The sequence below is a fragment of the Benincasa hispida genome, chromosome 9 (assembly GCF_027475165.1).
Source record: "Benincasa hispida cultivar pf3 chromosome 9, pf3_genome.v1.1, whole genome shotgun sequence".
Lineage (NCBI taxonomy): Eukaryota > Viridiplantae > Streptophyta > Magnoliopsida > Cucurbitales > Cucurbitaceae > Benincasa > Benincasa hispida.
This window is the reverse complement of record NC_143486.1, coordinates 2808200-2824919: the sequence shown is the minus strand read 5'-3', so window position 1 is coordinate 2824919 and position 16720 is coordinate 2808200. Positions and strand designations below refer to the sequence as shown.

The 16720-nt window shown below is 36.6% G+C and overlaps 3 protein-coding genes and 1 non-coding gene across 4 annotated transcripts; 3 read left to right on the top strand and 1 right to left on the bottom strand.

The window, feature by feature from the left end:
* Positions 1-1358: 1358 nt before the first annotated feature.
* Positions 1359-4268, top strand: LOC120086582 (eukaryotic initiation factor 4A-11). Its single transcript, XM_039043309.2, has 5 exons — positions 1359-1683; positions 2385-2454; positions 2559-2665; positions 2757-3187; positions 3434-4268. Exons 2-5 carry the CDS (start codon positions 2387-2389, stop codon positions 4067-4069), a joined length of 1242 nt encoding a protein of 413 aa, XP_038899237.1. The 5' UTR covers positions 1359-1683; positions 2385-2386; the 3' UTR covers positions 4070-4268.
* On the top strand, positions 2075-2185 carry LOC120087428 (small nucleolar RNA snoR98). Its single transcript, XR_005484569.1, has one exon. It is a non-coding gene; the product is annotated as a small nucleolar RNA snoR98 (small nucleolar RNA).
* Positions 4269-9073: 4805 nt separating the features above from the next.
* LOC120086334 (uncharacterized) lies at positions 9074-9707 on the top strand. Its single transcript, XM_039042929.2, has one exon. The coding sequence runs from the start codon at positions 9217-9219 to the stop codon at positions 9565-9567; it is 351 nt and encodes a 116-aa protein (XP_038898857.1). The 5' UTR covers positions 9074-9216; the 3' UTR covers positions 9568-9707.
* An 815-nt stretch (positions 9708-10522) lies between these two features.
* Positions 10523-16720, bottom strand: LOC120085739 (ATPase E1-E2 type family protein / haloacid dehalogenase-like hydrolase family protein). Its single transcript, XM_039041909.2, has 11 exons — positions 16349-16720; positions 13801-15725; positions 13599-13709; positions 13117-13393; positions 12930-13018; positions 12743-12827; positions 12441-12650; positions 12167-12292; positions 11986-12084; positions 11666-11857; positions 10523-11581 (listed from the first exon to the last, which is right to left on the bottom strand). Exons 2-11 carry the CDS (start codon positions 15645-15647, stop codon positions 10907-10909), a joined length of 3711 nt encoding a protein of 1236 aa, XP_038897837.1. The 5' UTR covers positions 15648-15725; positions 16349-16720; the 3' UTR covers positions 10523-10906.

Sequence of the window (16720 nt, the reverse complement as noted above, 5' to 3'; positions counted from 1 at the left end):
GGCTCAATTTGATATTATTATTTGGGTTTAAAGTTCAAACTATAAAAAAAAGTTGAATTGGACCCAAATTTTAGATCAGGCCCAAAACCAACTAATTGGGCCCATGGATTAACCAAGCCCACGAAACCCATCTGAGAACTCTATAAATAGAGAAGTTCTCTTCATTTGTAGGGAGGATTTTTTTTCTACATCCAGAGGACGACACAAAGACTCTTCCAAGACTTCTACTCCAAGCCATCAGAGGATCAGGTACTAGAGATCGAACCACATCGCATCAAATCAACTTCAACATCAACACCAACTCAAGTTTAACTCCACGAAGTTTAATTCCACGAAATACGTTTCTCCAGAAATCTCGTGTGAACATTGAAGATATATATATATATATTTTTATAACATGGTGATAGGAGAAACGAACCTTTGACCTCTAGTTTGATTATACAAGTTTTATGTAAGTTGAATTATGCTCACAAAATTTTAGTATATTATATGATTTTAATTGATAAAACTAAAAAAAAAATCTCATGGGGACTCAATTCTCGAACAGAGATCTTGATGAAGAATATCTATGGGGATAAGATGAAAGTGCATCCTTAGTCCTTTTATTGTCATCTTTATCCCCCTATTCATTCTCAACTCCACGAAATTAGCTACAAGAATTGGGTCTTTGTGGAAAAAAATATCTATTTGATATATATTTTTTTAGTTTATTTATTTTCTTAACTTTTAAATTTATTCTCCACATTAATATTCTATGTGCTAAATGAATTATTTCCAATAGATTTTTTATTCAAAGAAAACATTATAAAGTTTCATACTAAAAACAATAATGTAAATGAATCAAACTTGCTTATGAATGTGTGTATACATATATGTGTATAGTTAAACAATTGGACGAGGTTGGACAAGGCGAAGAATCAGGGTTGGGATAGGGAAGTAGGGTGGAGAATATTCCCCATCCCCATTTAGCCATAGAGAGAAAAATCTCCCCGCCCCCTCCCACATTCCCGGCCTAATAGGAGATTTTTCATCCCATTTGGGGCGGGACTCAGCAAGGCTTTGGCCTTGAGGTTAAATGGACGTCACTAATTGTTCATTATGGTATGAAATTTAGCCTTATACATCATGATAGGTGATGAAAATGTATATATAAATACAAAATGGGGTATAGCCACCATGCTATAGTGGTAAAAAGTTTTTTTTCTTTATTCATAAATAATTAAAACATATAATTTTTTAAAACAAAAAATTTATAATTATTTTTTTCAGTGAAAATTTATAATTAAATCTTACCTAAAACTTGTAGAATAGGAAAAATAATTCTTAACTATGTTCAAACAAATCAACCATTTATTTAGTAAAGAAATCTACCAATATAAACATTTAAAAAATACATAGGTTAAGAAAAATAATAAAAAAAAGTACATGCAAGATTTGCAAGGAGCACATAATAGGACAAGAGAAGGGTAGTTTGGGAATTTCGTCTGATTATTCTCAGTCCAAGGGTTACACTACAAAAACCTAACAGCCTTCACAAAATTTTCCCTCTTTCGCTCGCTGCGCTTTGCCCAAACACTCGCCTCCAACTCCACGGATCAGATCCGAAGAGTTTGGCAAACCCTAGCTTCCTTTCTTCAATCTCCATCTCTTTCATCCTCCTCTTTCTTCTCTAACAATCCCCAGGTTTGCTTCATTTATTTTCTCTTTCGATTTTGCTTCCCTTTCTACTTACTGCACTGCACGAATATGGTTGTATGTATGTATGCGCCTTCTTTTACGCTCGAACAACTCTGGCTTTTCTTCCCTTTTGTTTTTGTTTATGTCAGGATTTGTCGCTAATCTCGACTTGTGGTTGTGGGTTGAGTTCTTTATTATTCTATGGTTTCGTTGTGGCTGTGGGTTGTTATTGTTTCTGTAATTTACATGAATCTGTTTTTGCTTGTTTAGACTAGCTCTATTCTTTGCCCTTCCGTATGGAACGTTTGTGTTGTTTAATTCATACATGAATCGTTGTTTATAGCCTCTGCTTCAGGAAAAGGTTAAGCGGTGTCTGGTTATTATTATTATTTTTTTTGATAAAAAAAATATCAGATGTATCTCAACTCCTTTTCCTACATTGAGACAGAAGTTTAATGCTTGTTCTCCTCCTTATATGGATTGCAAGTTTGGCTTTTCTGTTACAAATTTCCTTTCTCAGAATAGCTTTGGACAAATTCATAATGTTGTTCTGTTTATTTATCGAACGGGTTGATGAAATGATTATAATTTTTTTTGTTTGTTGGCCGCATAATTTTGGATATTTTTATCTGTTTGGTCTCTCTGTGCATCTTAGTGTTACCTTTCTGTAGTAATCTCTTATATTTTGCACTATTTTCCACGTACAGCCATGGCAGGTTTAGCTCCAGAAGGAACCCAGTTTGATTCTCGTCAATATGATGCTAAAATGAATGAGATGTAAAGTTCTCTTATTCCTTTTTTCATAATTGGCCCTTCGACTTCTCTTTTTCCCCCCTTCATGTGTATGCACTGACTCAGTTTTACTTTCTTTCTTGATGCAGTCTTTCAGCCGAAGGGCAGGAATTTTTTACCTCATATGATGAAGTTTATGAAAGTTTTGATTCGATGGGGCTGCAAGAAAACCTCCTTAGAGGCATTTATGCCTATGGTAAATATTTATTTGCTTTTTTTTTTTCTCTTTTTGTCTCAATTATTCCTTGTAATTTCCTACTTAATTCCTAGAGATTTCCCCCTTTAAGGTTTTGAGAAACCATCTGCAATTCAACAAAGAGGTATTGTTCCCTTCTGCAAAGGCCTCGATGTGATTCAGCAGGCTCAATCTGGAACTGGGAAGACTGCAACCTTCTGCTCTGGGATACTTCAGCAACTTGATTATGGTTTGATCCAGTGCCAGGCATTAGTTTTGGCGCCGACTAGGGAGCTGGCTCAACAAATTGAGAAGGTTATGAGAGCTCTTGGAGATTATCTTGGTGTTAAGGTTCATGCTTGTGTAGGAGGGACAAGCGTCCGTGAGGATCAACGCATTCTTCAAGCTGGTGTTCACGTAGTAGTTGGAACACCTGGTCGTGTGTTTGACATGTTAAGGAGGCAGTCTCTTCGCCCAGATTGTATTAAGATGTTTGTATTGGATGAAGCTGATGAGATGCTTTCTCGAGGTTTCAAAGATCAGGTGAATTTATTATCTTGATTCAAATATTTCCTTGTTGAACTAGCATTTTCATGATGTTTAAGTAGGCAGGAAGTCGACATGAACATTATATTATTAGGTTCATCAGTGCTGAATTCGTTTCTTGTTTCTCCTGAAAGTCGGAGTTCCTTAGCCTTGCTGTATATTGGTATTTTGTTCTATTCATTTGTTATAGAATTAAAGATTTCTAATTGCTTTCTATGTTGACTGCTTTTTGTGTGGTGGTAGATCTATGACATTTTCCAGCTGTTGCCATCAAAAATTCAAGTAGGTGTATTCTCGGCCACAATGCCACCGGAAGCTTTGGAGATCACTAGGAAATTCATGAACAAGCCTGTCAGAATCTTGGTAAAACGTGATGAGCTTACTTTGGAAGGTATCAAACAATTTTACGTAAATGTTGATAAGGAAGATTGGAAGCTCGAAACTCTGTGTGATCTCTACGAGACTCTGGCTATCACTCAAAGTGTTATCTTCGTTAACACACGTCGTAAGGTCGATTGGCTTACAGACAAGATGAGAAGCCGGGACCATACTGTATCAGCCACCCATGGTGACATGGACCAGAACACTCGAGATATAATCATGCGTGAATTTCGGTCTGGCTCATCTCGTGTTCTTATCACAACTGACTTATTAGCTCGTGGTATTGATGTTCAGCAAGTCTCCCTTGTGATAAATTATGATTTGCCAACCCAACCAGAAAATTACCTTCATCGAATTGGTCGAAGTGGGCGTTTTGGAAGAAAGGGTGTTGCCATCAATTTTGTTACAAGTGATGATGAGAGAATGCTTTTTGATATTCAGAAGTTCTATAATGTGGTCATCGAGGAGCTGCCAGCCAATGTAGCAGATCTCCTATGATGAGGTTTTTGTTTGTTTTTTTTTTTTGGTTTTGTTTTTTTGTTTTTGTTTATAGGGATGGGATTTTCTCTTATCTCTGAATGACACTATTTAGCCTCCCCCCACTGGAACTCTTTTCTATTATCTTCACTTTGTTTTCATATATTAGTTCTGTCAAACTGACATTTTGTTAATGATTTATTGTCTGCTTTCTGTGCAAGATTGAGATTGTGTCAAGTTGCATTTGAAACTCATGAATTTATTAACTTATATTTTTTCCCTTTTCTTTCTGAGGAAGATGCCTTCTGCTGCATGTCAAATTTAGTTCATTTACGAAGAATGGTACTTTTCAAGGGGTTAGATTAGATTTTCATCTCCTATATTTTCACTTTTTCATTTTAGCATTAGAAAACAGTCGGAAATATTTTCAAATATAACAAATGTCATGGCATATATAGTGATGTTTTCAAATATAGAAAAATAAATTGCATATATAGTGATGTTTTGTTATATTTAAAAATAAATTAATTTATTTTTCTATATTTGAAAACAGTCCAATAAATTATATGTTTTATTTAATATCTAAATTGGAGTTTTTCTATTTATTTTACTTTACCAATAGTGATTATTATAATCAATCATAGATGACCCAAATATATTTGTGTATCAGTTGTGTTTTTTTCTTTTTAATATATCATGATGTTAACCAAATTATTAAAGTCTTACATGTATTTATGAAATTATTAAGGTCAATCTCTCACTTGGAGAAATATTAAAGTAAAAATGTCAAAAAGTCAATTTTTATTAAATTTAGGGCTTCTTGTAAATTTGTCAAATTAAGTTTTATAAATTTGTTAAATTACTTTTGCAAAAATGCGAAGAAGAAGTCCAGTCAGCAAATGTCAAAAAAGTAGTTCGAATACATCTAATATATACATGATACACGTTTGATACACATGAACTACTAATACACATATGATACACTTGAACTATTAGTATATACTTGATACATGGCTGATACGTATTTAATAGATATTTGATATATTATTGATACACGGATGAAAATGATTAGTTATTTCAAGTGTTTTAAATTGAAGAGCATTTATGTAAATTAAGACTTGTGATAATTTAGTAATTAAATAGATCTTTAATTAGGGTCCTTTATGTTGGAAAGGGGAGGGGCTATCGCACAAGGAGAGATAGAGAGAATCGCAAAGAACTTATCGATAACAATTGTCTTCTTATTATTCGTGAATGCTCTTGCTCCCTTCCTCTGCTCTACTTTTAAAGGCTAAAAGTGAGTTCAAATGCTAATGACCCAACATTGTAAAGCACAATCGGCTTCTTTCCGTTGTCCTTGAATGCCCTCATAGACTTCAACTCTGCTCCATCATTTTCGCCGTTTATTTTTGACGCCATAGTGCAACTGTTATCCGGCAACTCCACCAAATCCAGATGACCTAGAGATCGAGACTAGAACTTGAGAGTTGGAGAGACGACTTAGAAGAGAGGGAGTCCATGTGTGAAGGGTGTGGGCGAGGATTTTGTTGTTTCTGGAAAAAAAAAAAAAAAAAAAAAACCCTAAGTTACCCTTGCAATTCTCTTAATTAGGTTTTCCACCCACTACCATTTTTCTTAAATTTAATAGAAATTATCTAAAGGTAAGTAAGAATAGTATCTGTTAAAAAAAAAAAAAAAAAGGAATAGTATCAAGATAATAGTCCTTTTTAGACAATTAGATCTTCTATAAAATAAACACAACAATCTATATGTTATAGAATTTATATTTCTAAAGTAAAATTTTGAGACATTTGAAGATTCATAGTAATCAATGAAACTATTTGTCTAGATTAATACACTTCAAAGTTTCACCTTTTCCAAATAATAATCATCATTGGTAGCATTAGATTTACCAACTAGCTAGTTTCCATTATTTTACTTCTCCTCCCCGCCATCAAAGAGTAATAATAATTTGTTTGACTATCTATGAAAAATTTTCAAGTATACATCACTTGAAGCATAGGATGACGAAGTTAGGAGAACAAGACTTAGTGAAACAAGAAAGCAGGTTAAAGAGATGAGAGAACTCATTTCAATCGGGTGACCTATTTCGTGGGAATGGTCTATAGGGTTCATAACTACTCTTCTTACTACAGGATGCTTACTTAGCCAACATTTAGATCAAGCTCTACCCAAACTTTCTAGTTTACTCTAGTATTCCCCACTTGTCCGACTGTTGCTGAGCAACTTTTGGATATCTAGTAGACCTCCCCAAAAGGTAATTTTAAATGTGGTCGATTTTTCCTCTTTGGAATCGATTTCGCTACCGCATCTGCTGCTCCCAAGTGTGATTTCTATGTTATGTATGGCTGTGCTTAAGGGCATATCGATTGAAGTAGATTCTTCTTTTTGATCAATCAAAACCCTTTCCCAAATTGTACAAGTTTCTTCTAAAGCATATGACTTTTTGGATGTAGATGATGATATCTATACAAATGGATATTATATATATCGTACAATGAAGTACTGCATGATGTACATATATAGGAATCCAAATATTCCAAATCACTCATGTTATGACCTTCTACATTCTAGGTTTTCCCGTTCCTTCATCAGGCTTATGTTCTTCATGTAGCATTAAGCCTGAATGACTATGAAATTATGCCGATACTTCCACATATTATGGGTAACGTAGGAGACATCTCTATTAGGTAAATTAATGTCTCAGATGGCAAAAGAATCATCGTATCTCCTGAAAGATAGATTATTACGAGCCATACTTAGCATTCAGATATCCACTTCAAAAGAAATCTATCTAAAAGTACCTTTTGATAGTAGGGATCGAGTTATTGATGTGAGATGGATCCATAAAAATGGGATTTGAGTTATAATCCAGAAATGATTCATGTATATATTTCACAAAAACGTGAATTCAAAGTAGGCGATAAGGTAGCGGGAAGACATGGAAATAAAGGTATTGTTCCAAAAAAATTTGTCTCATCTACACATTCCCCTCTACCCCATAACGTACAATTAGTTAGGACTTTGAAAAAAATGGATAACTTAACTCACTCATAAGAAAAGTCCTTCCCACATCAAGCATTAATATAGTTTTAACGTCTATTTAGAACAGAGAATCATTCAAATTAAGAACATAAGCCCATTACTTTTTATTTCTCTATAATTGGAGCATAGTGCCCCATCCATTTATTCATCGACTGACTTGATCTAACTTTTCTTTTTCCGCATCAAGAATTCAAACAAGGTTTGGCCTAATCTAGTAAGGTAAAAACATTGATACGACATGTTGCTTTTTCCATTCATTTCTTTTAGGATCAGACGTACTTGTTTGGAATTAATTTTTAAGTACTTACAAGAACCTTTTATTTAAGCACTTGAAAAGTCATTCCAAATAAATCTTTAAAAGATCTTACCGAAGAGATTTGACTTCAACATATCTATAAGCAAGTAGGTTGGGTATGAAATTATGATAAAGTGATAATTTTCTTGCTCCTACAAGTATGAGGCTCATACTCAATATTGATCATTTAGTTACATAATTTTTTTTTTTCCAATTAAACTCCAATACATAAACTTCAATTTCATTTCACTTAACCATCAAAGGGTGTTAAGAGAGTACGCCCAAATCACTTGTATCACTTCTCTTCCTCTTTCATCCTAGTCGTTGAGCGAGTCACACACAACTTTCCAACCGAAGCAAATCGTAATGCGGTAGTCTACTTACTGGGACTGTCTCTACATTCCTCACCAGTCAAACTCCAGCAAAATGTCCTTCCAAGATCAACTCTTTACTCCATTAAAGCCGATGCCCTTTTTGCCCCTTAGGGCCACCATCATTGATGGCCACAACCTTAGAACATTCATCAATTGGAATATGTTACCAAAGCCAGCCAATGCCTAAGCTCAACAGACCATCTCATTTCACTGGCTTTCAATGAAACCTTGAGCTGAGGGGCCCTCTTCCTTTATCAAAGAAGAAAAAGAGAGCTATCAATTCAATTGAAGAGAGGATACAGCTGCAACTAGCTAATAATTGAGGGCCACTGGATCAACTTTATTGTACTCTATAGGACTGCAATAATGGAAATGGGTGGTGAGATTGATATCTTAAAAACTCCTCACCCATTTGATGGGCAGTTAGACCCACTTCACTCCATCAATCAATGAACAAGTAGTATCGCTTTTCTTAGTGTTTTGTTTATTACACCTCTTTTCAAAAGTTTCAACATTCTCATTTTCCTTCGCAATCATTTAATTCCTTCTCTAATAAGCAAAATATATGCCGTCATCATAAAATCACACAATAAAACTTATGAGATAAGCTAAAGAAATTTTTCGTCACATTTTTTATCTATTTATTTGGAGTAATTTTTAGTAACATCGTAGTACTTTTTCCCATGTTTAGTACGAGGGGACTAGGAAGGATGCATCTTTGGTGTACTAGATATCGTACCTATGGTAAATATTGGGTAGCCAAGTGTTGAGGGTATAATTGCTGAAAGCATCTAAGTTGTAAACTCACTCCAATGATAAGTGTTCTCCTATTCTGATTTTTTCAGAACATTCAATAACACAGTCGAGACAGCAATGAGTTTTCTAATCCTACAAAAATGAGTAACAGAAATTTTAAAAATTCAAGAGAAAGTTGTTTGTACTAAGATTTTTCTTTTATAAACAATTCTTTAATGTAGTTGTATTCTACCTCATTTAAAATGATGTTAATGAAAGTAGTATTCATACTCCCGCAGCGTTCAAACTTCCAATTAGTTTATTTTCTCTCTCTCATTAAGGAGGAGCTGTTGTAGCCACTCACTTTCATTGGCAATGTTGACTTGATGGAAAGGGTATTTTGTGAGCCTCGATTCAAGTGTTTTCATTTAAATAAGAAGTGACTTGATGACCTATTCCACGTGCCAAAGAGTCAACATTTTGCAGCTCATGCAATTCCCTCAACTGAAGACAAATGGAAATGGCAATCCCTAAATTTATTATTATACGTCTGGATCTTGAACTGCTCCAGTCTAGAGAGAAACCTCAATATTACTTATAAATAGCCATTACCCTCATCTAAAACCAGCATAAAAAGCACACCCACAACCCTTTTTCCTTTTCCCCTTTTCCAATTTAGTCTCTTTGGAGTTTGGGTAATGGAGGATTTCAGATCCAAATCTTGCAGAGAAGGGAAAATGCAGATTGAAAGCTACCATGAAAGCAAGACTGCCCCAACAAATATGCAAGATCTGAGGTCTTACAGTGTCAATTATGCAAGTTCTGTGCAGCAGAATCAATCAAACAAAGAGGTAAAGATGAAGAAAGCCAAAACCAGTAATGGATCTACTTCTAAAAGCTGGAGTTTTAAGGATCCAGAATTGCAGAGGAAGACAAGGGTTGCTGGTTATAAGGTTTATGCTGTGGAAGGGAAGATGAAAGGGTCTCTGAGAAAGAGTTTCAGATGGATCAAGAACACTTACACTCAAGTGGTGTATGGATGGAGGTGATATGTTATAGCAATTTGTTGTGTCAGTTTCTGTTTTGGATCTTGAATTTCCTGAGTATTGTATACTATATGTATGAATCTTGATCTTCCTGTCCCTCAAGTTCGTGAAGAAAAGAAAAATGAAAGTTTGAGTTTTGAATATGCTTTTTTTTCCCCCTCAGATTCCATTGAGTTGTGTAATTGTAATTATGTAATCAGTGGGGGCTCGGTTTACTCTGTTTTTGCTCTTGCTATATATATAATCCCAATAGAAAGAACAAAAGGGTATTTGAAAGGGATCTCTGCAATGACTACAAAGATGATGCAATTGCAATCAGAATTGTTTTCTGCTCAAAATTTGGGGTAAATGGGTTCAGGGAAAAATGGGTTCTTTTTGAAATGATGTTTTTCTTCACAAAATCAATGTTTTCTGATATTTTTCTGCGGAGAGAGAGAGAGAGAGAGATGACAAAGAAGTTACTTTCTCTCTCTCCTTCACCGACACCAAACAAGAGTAGAAGAGTAAGGTGGAATGAATGATTCAGTCAAGAATTGGGAGACAGTTTCACATGACAATTATTGTTATCACGTTTGCTTCTCTCACTGATCGCCAACCTATCAAATCAGGCATTGAAAATTCTTTAGGTTCTCGGTCGGTGTAAAGCAGCGAAATGCCAATCTTAAACTAGCTTAGTGGATAACGCCGTTATCGCCATTTCAGGAGTCGATCGATTCTAACATTCAGGGGTTGATAGTTCGACTCTACCGTTTCAGAGGTGGATAGTTTGATTTTCTGCCCACATTTACATTAAAATAAAAGAGACAAAAACCATTACCAATCATCAAGTCAGCCAGCGAGAGATCTGGCTGAAACTGATGAAATTATGCATAGTTTATTGATCAAATGGTCATAAGAGGATTGGTGAACAGATCAAATTTGACAGCAAAACAAATTATCATATAAATGAATGTGCATATAGATGAAAATATAAAGCTATATATAAATTTCAGATGAATAAAGTGATTGAAACAAAGTTGAATGAGGTGACATAGTCAGTTTTGAATCTCTGAATATGAATAAGGGGATATACAAACAAAGCAAAGGGGGGAAAGAATGGGAACAGCAAGCTTTTAGGGTGGTATCAGCTATTCTACAAGCTCTTAACATTTCAAATTCTTTTTTAAGTTATGATACATACATAAGCTCCGGATGCACATTCTTTTTTGGTATAACGAATGGGGTGGCAATAACCCATTTGCCATAACAAGGAAAAAATTTCAAAAGAAAAGAAAAAGATTCAAATGGCCGGAAACTCTAGGAAAAAAATCCAAAAATTTTGAAGATTTAGGTGGAGATATTTTCATGATATAGCAGTAGTAGTAGCATTTGGAGGCACACCAAGGGAAGAGTGCTTCTTTTGCAGCCTTCCTTTCAACTGTCTGATCTTTGCTTCTACTCTTGCTGTGAATCCTATCTTGGTCTTTTGCCTTGCTTTTGATCTTTCCCTTGTCCACATGTGTGTATCTTCAACATCCTTTCTGTAGTATTTGATTTCTTGGATAATGTGATGATCCATTGGATGGAAGCTTCTTTGGAAGGATATGTGGGCAAGATATGGGAGATTACAGGTAATCGTTACTAAAATTGTGGCTATCCAGTAAACAGGGGCAGGACCTAGTGCTTCGACAAAGATTTTATATGCATTCCCAGAGGATATTATCATTCCATAGAGTAAGATGAACAAATACCACATGGCGATACTACCCCAGACGAGAAGGTGTTGGATCCAGGTGAAATGGCTCATTGTGAGAGCAATCTGGCAATTTACTGCCCATATGATGCAAGTAAACATGGTAGTTCCTACGGCAGTCAGATCTGCTGTTTGGCCACCCGAGCGGAATGCCTGGTCATAGAAGATGATGAGATTGAGGAAAAAAGTAACTAGAGATGAGTAGAGAGCGTTCCCCATCCATCCGAAAATTCGAGGCCAGTCAAAGAACAAGTTTCGAGGTCCTTGCTGATACAGTGCAGGGAACTGCAAAATGGATGATGGTTGGTTAGCATATGAACTTGAACACAAATCAGTTTGCTGATTCATATTTAAAATGCCTGTCTTTACCTGTAGGCACACCTCAGAAGAGACATCTTGCTCAAAAACTCCAAGGGAAATTACAGGCAATGAGGTGAGTATGACGTTAAATGATAGCATGTAGAAATCATCATAAATTGATTGCCCAGAAAATCCCGCATATGCTTCGAAGTAGAATAGCGTTAATCCGAATGCAATATTCTTATAGAAGAAATAGCAAATCTGAAAACGAAAATTACCATGTTAGATCAACTGATAATATATAATTAGTTTGTTGACCCTTGGTTTCTTGGAAGCAAAACTTGCTAAACATGACACGAAGAACATAGAAACAGATTGTCTAACTTTACCATTTGTGCTATCCTCTTGTAGCACCAATGACCATGGACTACCAGAAGCCTTTCAAGAAACCGAAATTGAGCAATAGAGAAATCACTAGCCATCACAGCCTGAAAACATCAGGGGTTAAAAGAGGGGTAGAGATATTTATTTAATAGACAAAGTTTAGAAAGGAGAGTCCTTTGTGCGTACCTGCATACCTTCAACCCCACTGATACCGACACCAATATCGGCCTCTTGAATCATTCCTACATCGTTTGCACCATCACCAATTGCTAAAGTGGTTTTCCCAGTACCTTCTTTCACTAACCTTGTTACCTGCAGAAACACCCCCCAAAGAGGTCAAAGTCGAAATCAGCAATTAACGTCTAAGTTTTCCATTCAAATGAACAGCTTAAGTATGATATAAGAACAGTACTAGAGTATACAATATCGGTTAACCATAGCATGAAAATGGACTTCCTACCAGTGCCTTCTGCTTGGGGGAGACTCGACAGCAAATGACTGATGCACAATCAACAGCGAGTCCAAGGAATTGAAGCTTCATATCATCCTCGAGAGCATAGGTTAGAGTCTTCCCATCAATGATTAAAGCAAATGCAGCATGTGGATCATTTTCCAGCTTGATCATTTGAGAGGCATTGGTGATTTGATTCAAAATATTTTCTTTCATGGCCTGGGGTGTAACAAAAAGCAAAAAGTCCTAATTCATATGAAATCAATTTCCTGTAGGTAGTCTCCTGTGCTCTCTCTCAAAGTATCAAATACCTCTTTACCATCCTGTGCTAAAGAATCTGAGGTTGTTGATATGCAGATCCGCTTCATTCCCTGTCGTAGTAAACTGCATGCATATCTGAAGACAGAAACAGTGTCTTTTGCTTAACACACGTATATATATTTTTGAACATGGCATATATGCTGTAAGAAATGCCTTCAATCAATTAGCAAGACTGACCCTATGTTGATGGCAGTTTCCATCTTATCTCCTGTCAGAACCCAGATCTTAAGACCAGCTTGTGCAAGTTTGTCTATGCATTGGGGCACCTAGAACAAAAATATACAACTAGGATAAATAACATATAATAATAATGTATGACTATACATACTAGTAATGGTTCTAGATAAATAGATATTCTGCTCACCCCATTCTGTAACTTGTCCTCCACAGCAGTAGCACCAACAAGGATTAATTCTCGCTCCATGAGGTCGGATACTCGCTCGAGCATTGCATCTCTATCTCCTCCAATGGACGTCTTAGCCTTCTGAAACTCAGTGTTCCAAGCATTATATTCGGCCTCCTCAAGCTTTCTATAAGCAAGTGCCAGAGTTCGCAGCCCTGCTTCTCCGTATTCATTCAAATGCCTTGTGGTTGCTTCCTCATATGTTCTTCCATTCTTTGATAGTCGATCGAAGATGATACTGCACAATTGAAGCGTAAGAGAATTCAGAATGAAGAAAGGTGTTTCTTGTTCATAAAAAAGGAAAAAGAAAAATCCAGTTTGTAGGCCAGTCTTCCGCCGACAGCACCCAGGCTTTCTCTCACACACTAACTTAAAAGAAGTAGTTGATATCTCTACGAAATTCTCATAAATAATCCGTATGAGCCTCTACTGATGAGACTCACCTATCGGCACCTTTGCAGAGAAGAAGAATCTGGCCCTCCTCGTCCCTAATGATTACAGACATTCTCTTTCTCTTGCTTGTGAAATCCAAAAGATTCAAAATTTTGTATTCCCTGTACGAATTCCAAGAGACATCAGCAATGCATGATACAGAACATTCATGGAAAAATAGGCCTGAGCGACATAATCCTAAAGTTAGTTTACCTTTCGATTACTTGGTCAGGTGAAGGATATCTTTCACGAACAACCAAAGTTGATTGTGTTCTCTTACAAAATTCAAAACCAAACTCTCTTGCTGCAACAAGAAAAGCACCTTCATCCGGGGACTCTGCCTCATATGTATAAACACCAGTCTCCTCATTCAGCTCGGGAATTGCAGTGTGACAAATTGCTAAAATTCGGAAGAATAATAGAAGAACATCATGATTGGGTTCATTCAACCAGTTTCCACCTGTTAGGCGGCTGTCCTCAAAACTAAAATACTTTATAGCAGACTTCGGATCCTTGCCATCACTTGAAGTAATAACAGTCTCCAGTTCGATCTCGGACCCTGCTCTGCTATTTGGCATTGGAGACAGTTGGCTATTCTTTTTCCCTTGGACATCGGAATATTCTTCGTCCTGCTCCTCCAAGTCATATGCCATCTGCCTTGCAGCTGCAAGTTCAACCTCACTAGATTTAACACCATATGCAGTGCCAGCAATGGAACATTTCAGAAAGTCCATCTGGTTGCAAGTCAAAGTGCCTGTTTTGTCAGATAGGATTGTGTCTACCTGACCCAACTCCTCGTTCAAATTTGAAGTTCGAGCTCGAGCTGGATTGCCAGTCTCCTCACAATACATGTTAATATCTTGGTTAATGAAGGAAGCTTGCAGAACCTTAACAACCTCGATGGAAACATATAATGAGATGGGTATCAAATATCCATAAAGTATAAGAGCAGTGATTAAATGTATGAGCCCTGATAAGGTTGGCTTACGAGGGTTGTATAATGGATCATGATCATCACCAGTAGTTCGTAAATACCACCAGTCTGTCATTTGGTACTTTGTTTTCACAGCAAAACCTATTGAGCTGATTGATGATATCAATATAAGGAGAGTAAAAAGGATGTAAATAATTTTGTCCATTTTTCTCTCTATTCTACTTCTTTTCGAAGGAGATTTTGTAGCATTCTGCATGACTTTGCTATCATGTCCAGTAAATATCACAACCCCATAGGCATAAGCTGTATTCCTCAATTTTGAATCTCTGAGAAGAATCTGACTAGGATCAAGAGGATAAATCTGCCGATCATACTCAAAGTTACCTACAAAGGTGTAAAGATTCGGGTTTGGATCTTCACAGTAAATTTTTCCAGTAAAATCTTTGAAAGTTGCATCATCATCCAAAGATAAGGTTACTTCCAAAGATCTCTTCACTTTGAGATTAGTCTCACCATCCAAATTCATCGTTTCTACATAACATATACCGTCCTCATAGCACGATGACAAGAGAAGCAGATCGGCTGGAAAGAACTGATCCTTCTCTACTTTCACTATATCTCCTACTCGAATCTTATGCCATGGTCTGTAACCAAAAACACCTTCCCCTTTGTGGACATTCACTTTCCTGAGATTAACCTTCATATCCTGCACAAATCGACGCCAGTCCTCAAGAGCTTCTTTAGCCATACTGAGCCCAACAACAAATACCAAAGGAGCAATCATGCTCACGGCAGAAAATGGGGCAACTGGTGTGAGCGATAACAATGCAGCCAAAAGAAAGTACAAATTGGCAACCCTCCGGAATTGCTCAAAGAGAGCCTTAGGTACGAAAGAAAGAACATTATACTTGGTCGTGGATATGTAATTCGAGCAGTATTTCAATGGCTTTCTCTCATGGAGTTCAGGTTGATTACAACAGACAGTTCGTGAGAAGCCAGGTCCTGTTAAAGGATTTGACGTGTCAACCTCCCGCGCGCTGTCTGCCCGGAGGCAAGCGAACGTATAGAGATGGCTTCGGCGGATCCTCTCCCTTATCCTCCCCCGTCTCATTGACTCGATTTTCATCTTGAAAGGTATATGATAAGGACACCAATGTCAACACGAAATCCCACCTGTCCTTACTGCAATTTCTCCATTTTCAGCCTAATCACAACCATATAAATGAATTAACAAAGAAATCATCCGTTTGAACAATGGCGCAAATCCACCACTAGCAAACGAATACCTAGACAGGTATAAACATTTTAACAAACATTTGAGCTGCAGTCAAAATTCATCTCACAACCATCAAGGTAAATCACGAAAAAGTAATATAACCTCCCTCAAAAAAAAAAAAAAAAAAAAAAAAAAAAAAAAAAAACAAGAAAAATCATGAGAAACTCTAAGAAAATTACAGCCAATGCCCTCGAAACAAAACCATTTTTTTCCCGTAAAAGAAATTACACCCAGCAATCCTTCCCAACAACGTCACAAAACAGAAATGGATCAAAAGAAGACGCTAAAACAACAAAGAACCCAGCTCAACGAATTGAATTCACCTCAAATCTCAATCACCATTGACGGTTCAAACAAACAAAAAAAGGGGGGGAAATCCAATTATTACTAAAAATCAATAATGTGGAGCTGAAACATGGATGCAATCATCACCACAGCCAGATTCCTGAGTCAAGAACGCAAGAAGAATCGAAAACAACAGATTTTGATGAAGACTCAAGCCAAAAAACAGAAACCCAGAAAGCAGAAGCAAGAGAAAGAAGCAATGGTACCTGTGGAAGAATCAAGAGCGAAATCCATCCATAAGCGGTGTGGGGAAAAGAGAGGAAAAGAAAAAAGGAAAAGAATGAAGGTGGAAGTTGCAGATCAAGGTGGAAAAACGAAGAAGAGGAAGAAGAAGAAGAAGAGAGAGAAAGTGTTTCTTTTTTTTTTCAATTGTAGAGAGAGGAAATCTAGAGAAAGACAGAGAAACAGAGAAAAACAGGGTTTTAGGCCAAAAGAGAAAGAAAGAAAAACAAAATGTCCTTTCTCTCTCTTTCTCTCTCTTTCTCTCTGTCTTTCTGTCTCTCTCCTTTTCTTATTTTCTCTCCCTCTCTCTCTACCTTCAACTCTGAACCAATGACACGAAATTCCGGGCCCTCCCC

Excerpts from the sequence above, each read along its gene's own strand:
- LOC120086582 (XM_039043309.2), top strand. The coding sequence starts at position 2,387 with ATGGCAGGTTTAGCTCCAGAAGGAACCCAGTTTGATTCTCGTCAATAT. Across the intron at positions 2,666-2,756 it reads TAGAGGCATTTATGCCTATG|GTTTTGAGAAACCATCTGCA; the intron begins GTAAATATTTAT and ends TCCCCCTTTAAG. Across the intron at positions 3,188-3,433 it reads CTCGAGGTTTCAAAGATCAG|ATCTATGACATTTTCCAGCT; the intron begins GTGAATTTATTA and ends GTGTGGTGGTAG.
- LOC120086334 (XM_039042929.2), top strand. The coding sequence starts at position 9,217 with ATGGAGGATTTCAGATCCAAATCTTGCAGAGAAGGGAAAATGCAGATT.
- LOC120085739 (XM_039041909.2), bottom strand. The coding sequence starts at position 15,647 with ATGAAAATCGAGTCAATGAGACGGGGGAGGATAAGGGAGAGGATCCGC. Across the intron at positions 12,828-12,929 it reads GAAACTGCCATCAACATAGG|ATATGCATGCAGTTTACTAC; the intron begins GTCAGTCTTGCT and ends TTCTGTCTTCAG. Across the intron at positions 12,651-12,742 it reads TAGCACAGGATGGTAAAGAG|GCCATGAAAGAAAATATTTT; the intron begins GTATTTGATACT and ends GTTACACCCCAG.